Consider the following 7,946-nt stretch of genomic DNA (forward strand, 5'->3'; position numbering starts at 1 on the left):
GGGTCTCCCCGCTGTGACTCCAGTCCCCCTATGACCTCCTGTCCTGGCGCCGCTAGCTTTGACCTCCTCGCCTTCTTGTTTCAGGCACATGTTGGTAGATCGGCTCAGCAAAGGAGAGGAGGTGGGTACCGGGGACAAACACCTGGGCTCTGAGCGCATAGCGTGACTTTTGCTTGGTGTCCACGCAGAGGGGGCAGTTCCTTGCGCCGTGCATGCAGGGATCAGGCAGCACAGTCCGAACAGCACCAGCACAGTAGCCCCCGTCCTGGCCACTCCTCTCCCTGCGGTAGTGCTAAAAGCCTTGCCCACATGGCTGTTGTCACCCCGTCTATCAGTCTTCTTCCCCTTGCTTTTGCTGCCATCTTTCTTACGGGTGACCTTGTTTTCTGCACTCCGTTATGGAACCAGATTACGAGCTTTTCCTTGGCCCCTCAGCTTTACAGCAGCAGCCAGAGGCTCTTCCCTGTTTCCTCATCACACCTACTCAGCAGCCTTGAAGCCCCAGGGCCGGCCGAGCAAGCAGGGGCCTGCCCAGCTTCTCCTCACCAGCCCGGGCCCAGCCCAGGCCCAGCCAGCGGGGCCCCAGGGCCCCCTTACTGTCTGGGTGCTGCCCCTTCCTTCCCTCTCTGTCGTCTCCACACCCAGCCCTTTTGCAGTCTTTGCCTCCTTGGTGTGCTCGCTCTTCAGCCTGTTTTCCGTGCGCACAGACCTGGAGTTAGACCCAAGTTTGGACCCTATTTGTCCCACCTGTTACCTGGTGACCTTGAGTAATGTGATTAACCTTGAGCTTCCTGGTGTTGATTGTGCTGCCTGACAAAGAGAATGGGTCCACGTGCCCAGTGTGGGAGCTGTCACACGGCGTTAGCGCTTTCTGTTCTGCCCCTTGTCCACCCCCCCGCCCTTTTCCTGAAGCGTCTTTTCCACCCTCCTGAGGCTGCCTTCTTTCCAAGCGTCTTATCTTGTGCCTCCTCCTTTTGTTCGTCCCTCTCAGCGGCTCCTCTCCCCTTCCAGATCTCTTCTTCTGAGTGCTTATCGCATCTGCCAGGGCTGCAGAGCTCATGAGCCTGTTCCTCAAAGGCCTCCACGAACTCTGTCAGAGGCGGTGACTTTGGCATTGAAATCAGCACGCAAAGCCCCTTTGCAGCCTCTCATTTTGAGACTCCCTGGCGCTCCAGAGCATTCTTCAGGCCACCCCATCTCCCTCACCCCCAGATGAAGGCAGATTCTGCCTTCAGAAGCTAGACAGAGGATGAGGCTGAGCCCAGCAGGGTCTGGATTCAAACCCTGGCCATCTCTCAGCATAAACAAGGGGGGGGTCTCCTCAGCTGGCAGGGTGTGGCTTTTCCCTTACCCCCACCAGATACTCCAGAACTGATGCTTTAAAAAAAAAAAAACCCAAAAAACAAAGCCTGTTAAACCCACTCTGTCCTCATCCAGCTCTCGAGGTTCAGGGCGCACTAGCAAATTAAAAGACTTGAGTCTGTGGTGAAGACACGTATTTAATTTTATGTAACATGACATTTTTATACTGACCTAACCTGGGTACCCGCCCTCCATTTTGGTGGTTGGGGGGGTGGGGGGTATTTATTTGAGGTAGTCATATGGGGCTCTTGGATACCATGTGGGTGTTTATCTGAGTGGGGATTTGATGGGCCACGCCTTCCAGAGTCACTGGGGAGTGTATTTAAAAACTGCAGAAACTGCCTTTTTTAATGTTTGTTTATTTTGAGAGAGAGAGAGAGTGTGTGCACATGTGCTCACAAGCAGGGGAGGGGCAGAGAGAGTGAGAGAGAGAATCCCAGGCAGGCTCCGCATTGTCAATTCAGGGCAGAACCTGACAAGGGGGCTCGAACTCATAAACCGTGAGATCAGGACCTGAGCTGAAATCAAGAGTCAAGACACTCAACCGACGGAGCCACCCAGGCGTCCCCAGAGACTGCCTTTTGTGCACTTCATGGAGACCCATTTGACTCGGGAGGGCACTGGCTGGAAGGGAAGAGAGAGAATTCGCCCAGAGTGGTGGGTTGCAGCTAGAGGTCAGGAGTCTCCTCCTGCCTGTCCCCATCTCAGATTCTGAGCCAGATCATGGCTGCCCCTGAACCCTGGTTCTTCTGAACTGCTGTTTCTGGGTGTTTCCCCTACAAAATCTGATCCCTTTGCATTATCTTCCTGCATTAATCTCACCCCCAAACAATCTCTCTCCCAGCAGTTCTTCCTGGTTAGCCTCTCTCCGTGGGGTTCTTAGGGGAGGCTGAGGGGGAAAGCTGTCATTCTTTTTATCCTTTTCACTAGCTTGAGAACATGCATGTTGAATTTTTTTTTTTTAATATTTCTAAGAGAGAGAGAGAGAGAGACATAGTGTGAGCAGGGGAGGGTCAAAGAGAGAGGGAGATACAGACTCTGAAATAGGCTCCAGGCTCTGAGCTGGCAATCAGCACAGAGCCCGACGCGGGGCCTGAACCCACGAACCGCAAGATCATGACCTAAGCGAAAGTCGGACGCTTAACCGACTAAGCCACCCAGGCGCCCCTCATGTTGAATTTCAAGACGGTTGGAAAACTCAGTGGCTTACCCGTGTACGGAACCTTCCTTGGCCCTGCCTAGGCACATCTGCCAGGCCTGCTACGCCCTCTCCCGCCCGTAGTTTGTAGAGCGGAGTTCCGGCCGGGTCCCTGAGGCAGGGCTGTTGTCCGTCAGTGGGCCGACCTGGTGGCTGGCTGCTAGATTCCATTCCCTGGAGAAAGCTGTCTTCTCATGTGTATTGTTTTTGGTTTCTTTAGATTTTCTTCTTCTGCTTCAATTTTTTGAAGCATATCATCTCTGAGGAGTTCTCTGCTCTGAAGACACAGAGGTGAGGAGAAGGCTATTCTCTGACTCTGGACAGGGCACTCCGGGAAGGACCATTCTGGGAAGGGTAGGCAGGGTCTCACTGTCTTAGCCTCGCGTGGCTTCCCTGCACACCTGGCAAGCTGGCGTCCGAGGCCAGGGCAGGGATCCCTGGTGACCCGCAGTGGGGGAAGAGGCTCTTCTGCCTGTGAGGCAGGGCTGGGGTCCGCCTGCAGTCCTGCGAGCAGAAGGGCTTTCGGACAAAGGAGTGGTCTCCGGTGGCCAGGAGAGCAGGGCACATCACTGCAGGGAAAAGCCAGCCTGAGCACAGGGGCGCTCCCAACACCCCACTCTCTGGCCGAGGCAGATTCTTCTGCCTGCCCCTCCCTGGGCTGCCGCAGAAGTGTGTGTGCCTCGCTTGCAGCCCAGCACCGTGGAACAATCTGCCTCCGGCCTGGGAGACACGGGAGTCTTGTCTGGCAGTTGCCTTAGGACCCCTGTGAGAGTTGGTATCTTTTCTGAATTCACTTGCCTTCTGAGTCCAAGCTCCTATGTATGTTGGACCAGATTGAACTCTGGGGGCCACGGTGGAAGGGAGGAGTCAGGCTTTGCCGGCCTCTCAGAAGGGGCCTGACATTTTGCAGCGCTCTAGGTAGGACATGTCTCATTGAGTGGTCGGTGGGTTCGAGCTTCTTTCCCGGGAAAGCAGCGTGCCGGGCATGGGGATGACAAAGGAGACCCCGGCCCAGAATGTAATTCACTCTTCTGGCTTCTGTTCACAGGAGGAAGAGTTTACCAGCCCGGGACGCAGGCTTCACGCTGGAAGATATCTGTATGCTGAGTGAGTTACAGGCCCCAGCAGATTTTCCTTCCTCTGTGCATCTTTCTGAGTGTAGACCACGCAGGAACTGTTTGTTCTAGAAACTTCTCTTTCCAGCAGGGTGGTGTGGAAGCAGTGGGGGACCAGTAGTGTGAGAGGATAATGTGCTGACCGATGGCACTCTCTTCTTTCAGGACGGAAGGACCGCGGCAGCACCACCAGCCTTGGCAGTGACTTCTCTCTAGTCATGGAGAGCTCCCCAGGAGCCGCCGGGAGTTTCACCTACGAGGCCGTGGAGCTGGTCCCTGCAGGAGCACAGACTCAGGCAGCTTGGTGAGGGGCGGCTGGAACTAAGCTTCCTCACAGCTGTGGCCCAGGGCCACCAGCTCCGGGGAGCCCCGAGAACAAAAGGGACCCCCGACAGTAGGTCTGAGAGCACAGCTCCCTGCCCTGCTGTCTCTCCTGGACCTCAGAGGCCAGCCATCTGGTTGGGGAGGGGCGTGTCCGCGGTGGCCCGGGCACATAAAGGGCTGGGGCTCTCTGTGGGATGAAGAGAGAAGCTGCAGGGCTGGGCAGACAGGGCGGGGTGAGCGGAGGCTGGTGTGAAGGAGACTCCCTGAGGGAGCTCCTTGTATCATTTGCCTGGGAGGTGGGGATCAGGTAGAGAAAAGGAGAAAATGAGAAGGGACTACGAAATGATGACTGGGAACTGGGGACTTGTTTGAGGGTGAACTCCTCTGAGAATCTGATGACTCTAGACAAATGACTCAAAATTTTTGCATAATGTTTGGAAGGGTAGGCAGTTTCTGAGCTATTAGTTACAAATCTAGCATGTGCTCTGAGGCCAGTAGGCCAGCATTATTTGTATGTCACAGTCCCTCTGAAGACCCTGCTCTTGCTGCCCATGGCCGAGCCTGAGGGAGTACTAATGTATACCCATTCGTATGTGGCATTTTCCCAGTAGAAGGAGGGACCGGGCCCCGAGGTTTGGTAAAAGCGGGCAGAGGGTTTGCCTGGGGTGGCCCCTTGGCCAACAGCCCTACTCTTTCTACTGCAGGAGGAAGAGCCACTCATCCTCTCCACAGAGTGTGCTGTGGAACCGGCCACAGACCTCAGAGGACCGCCTGTCTTCCCACCAGGGGCTGGGGGAGGCCAAGTCTTCCAGCTCCTCATCCTCGAACCATTCTGACTTTTTCAGGATGGGTAGCAGTCCCCTGGAGGTCCCCAAACCCAGGTGAGGTGCTCCAAAGCCCCTAATGGTGGAGGTAGTTAGCCCTCCCCTGTTAATAAGCCTGGAGAGCGGGCTTCCAGCCCCTGAGCTGGTGTCTCAGCTGGTTCCTTGGCATGCAGCCTGGTCAGCGGTGTACCCAGGCGGCCAGAGGGGTTAGACCTTGCAGGTCCACCCCTGCTTGGAAGATGGGTTAGTGTTCAGGTAAGAGCTGGTTTGTAGCAGGATCTGAGACTCCTCCTTCCCAGAGCACTGGCAGGGAGGGGACCCTGCAGGTCTGGTTACAGTGGGACGGACCAGGGACTGGGGCTGCCTCCACCTGTTGCCTTCGGCAGGTCTCAGCCCCCGGACCTCACGTTCTTTTTAGAGATGGAGCCAGATCCTCAAAGTCCTTCTCGGTCCCCACGTTCCTGCCTGAGTTGGAGGGGCAGTGAGAACGGACAGTAGCGAGCTGGGCTGAATGTGTGGCTCGGGCAGCCGCTGGGAGGCTGTACACCTGAGGAGTGCTCAGCCCGATGGACAGGTGTGGCCGGAGCCGCTGCGGTGATGCTGTCCCCTAGAGGCTGAGCGCGGGGTAGGGGCTGCGGATTGAGGGATGGTCTGGCACTTGGGGAAAGCACTTGCTAGCATTTCTACTTTTTCCGTGTCATTCCCACAGGGAAAGGATCCTGTGAATTGCTTTGTTTTCTAAAGTCTTGAGAACGTCTGGCCTTTCTGGAAACAACAAAGCAGTGTGTGGCTTACGAAGTCCTTAAGAAATTCCAAGGAGAAAGGGGCATTTAGCATAAAGAGCATGAGCCTTGGAGTCTAGCCCAGATTCGAGTCCAGCTCTGAGATGAAGTGCTCCAAAAGTTTCGTGTCTTTTCCTTGTAGCAGGCCTGTTAACAGTAAGGAAACAGCCCCAAAGTCACAGGCGCGTTACAAGGAAAGACCTGAAACTTCCGGAACCCTCCTCCCATCACCGTCCCCTGGTTTTTCTCCACGGGCAAAGGCAGGGACTGGAGGCAGAGCGCCCTTCCCCACACAGGCAGAGCAGGTCAGCTGTAGGCCAGTAGGAGCCCCGCGCAGTGCTCGGGCCCCAGGCGTCCCCCGCGCTCACCTTCAAGGACCCGGAGCTCTGACAACGTGGCTGCCAGTGCTGTAGCTGCATCTGCTAAACAAAGACCACGCCTCCTCTGAGCCCACAGGAGGTTTGGGGAATTTGGCTGAGCAGAGCGGGTGCCGGGCAGACAGGTCACAGGCCTGTGCTCATTCTTGGCCTGTGTGGGTGCCCGCTGCCATGCCACCCTTGCGTGCACGCCTGGCTTTCCTCAGGCTTGTTCCGGGGCCGCGGTGGCTCTACATCACCCTCGCAGTTCCGGGCTGGAACCCTTACTCACTGTCCCTCCCTCCTTCCCCGCCTGTGCAGCACTGCTAGACAACCGGGAAAGAGACCAGAAGATTCCTCCTAGCCTCTCAGGTCTTGCTCCACGCTTACCTGTCCGGCTGCGAGGGGCTCCCGCTGAGGTAGCACTCCGGCACCTCTCCCCACACCCCAGCTTTTATTATCCCCCTTTTTCCTGCCAACAGATCCTACTTCTCGGTCTTGTGATAGTTTCCGGCAGCCTCACGGTGGTTGTCGCCTGCACCGGGTGGCTCAGACCCTGAGGGTTGGCCCAGGAGAGCTACAGACGCCCCTCCCTAAGGAGACGGGAGGGCTGGGGGAGCCCTCCGGCCTCACAGCCTTGTGTGCTTGGCATAGTCGAGGCCGGGGTAGCTGGGCCAAAGTGGGGCACAGGGCCTAGGAGCGGCGTGGGCTGGGCTGCTTTGAGGTGTTTGGCTCTGCCGGTCTATTCTGGGAATGCCTGCTCGGAGCCCAGCTGGTCTGGCCAGGCAACAAGGTTCTGGACTGGGTGCCTGTTTGCCAGAGGTTTTGAAAGACTAGATTATTCAGATTTGGAGCACTCTAATTATGTATTTCCATTAACATTAAAATTAATTTAGTCCCTTTTATCTTAAAGTGCCTGAGGGATCCTGTCATTAGTTTCCCTGCCTCTCTTAGGTAACAACAGCCAATCAGCTCTTTAATGCAGCAGGGGGAACTCTATGGAAAGAAACCTATCTGTGACGGCTGAAATTCCCTTCATAATGTGAATTCTCTGGGTTTCATACGCTCCAGATTCTACAAGCACATCTCTCTTAAAGCAGGACTTCCCTATGAAAAGAGTCAGCGAAGCTTTGTTCAAAGTTAAGAAGTAGGTATTGCACCGGGAAGAAAGTTTTGTGGGGTGCTAATTCTTACCCAGCCCCAACCCTGTTTTCCAGAGAAGGAAAACGTCTCTCTGAGAAGACTTGTGGCTTTATTTGCATTATTAGCTGCCATGCAGCAGCTTCTGATTGAGCTGCATTTCTGGACCATTGTTAAACCTCTCATTAGCCACAGCGCTGGAGGCTGGGAGGAGGCAAGACCAGTGCTCTGAGCTCATGTGCTTCCCAAGATCCTGGTTACTGAATAGCTCAGCCCCATGTGGCCTCGGTCTCTGCTCCAGAGTCAGACATCTGTAGGGGTGGGGGGTTGCCAGCACAGCACTGTCCATGCCCGAGGAGGGATGGTGCCACCACTGAGCCCAGCTTGAAGCCAAGCTGCCTGAAGAGCAGATTAACTTGGCTAAGGGACACCCAGCAGCCTGGTTGAATAGCTAAGTAGAAACATAGGAACCAACTTCTGTTGCCCAGCTAGCTGCTCTTTCCCCATATTTCACCACATACCAACTGCTCATTATAAGCAGTGAGCTCTGTCCTGGGCTGTGTTTAATGAGGCAGAGAAACCAGATTGCTTTCTGCAATACGTAGGGTTCCTGTCTCGTGTTTGACATTGTCTTGCATAGGACCATAGCTCCAAACCAAGGATGAGTGGTGAGAGGGCATTGCCCGCTTAGGACCCAGGAAAGGATGCTTAGAACCATAAAAGACTTCTTGGGCTGCTGCAGGAATGCATTCCTTCCGTCTATCCTTACTCCTCTCTCTCTCTCTCTCTCTCTCTCTCTCTCTCTCTCTCTCTCTCTCTCTCCCTCTCTCTCTCTCTCTCTCTCT

The 7,946-nt window shown here is 55.3% G+C and overlaps 1 protein-coding gene across 8 annotated transcripts in view; it reads left to right on the forward strand.

Annotated features, from left to right (window-relative positions):
* MTMR14 (myotubularin related protein 14) overlaps window positions 1-7,946 on the forward strand; it is a 44,706-nt gene that overhangs the window by 29,281 nt on the left and 7,479 nt on the right. For all 8 annotated transcript variants that reach the window (XM_077751498.1, XM_077751496.1, XM_077751499.1 and 5 more), the window contains 5 exons: window positions 85-121; window positions 2,781-2,851; window positions 3,609-3,667; window positions 3,841-3,979; window positions 4,704-4,880. In XM_077751498.1, the coding sequence (XP_077607624.1) occupies window positions 85-121; window positions 2,781-2,851; window positions 3,609-3,667; window positions 3,841-3,979; window positions 4,704-4,880 (483 nt within the window). The remainder of the gene's footprint in view (window positions 1-84; window positions 122-2,780; window positions 2,852-3,608; window positions 3,668-3,840; window positions 3,980-4,703; window positions 4,881-7,946) is intronic.

The sequence above is a fragment of the Crocuta crocuta genome, unplaced genomic scaffold (genome assembly GCF_008692635.1).
Source record: "Crocuta crocuta isolate KB4526 unplaced genomic scaffold, BGI_CrCroc_1.0 scaffold69, whole genome shotgun sequence".
NCBI lineage: Eukaryota > Metazoa > Chordata > Mammalia > Carnivora > Hyaenidae > Crocuta > Crocuta crocuta.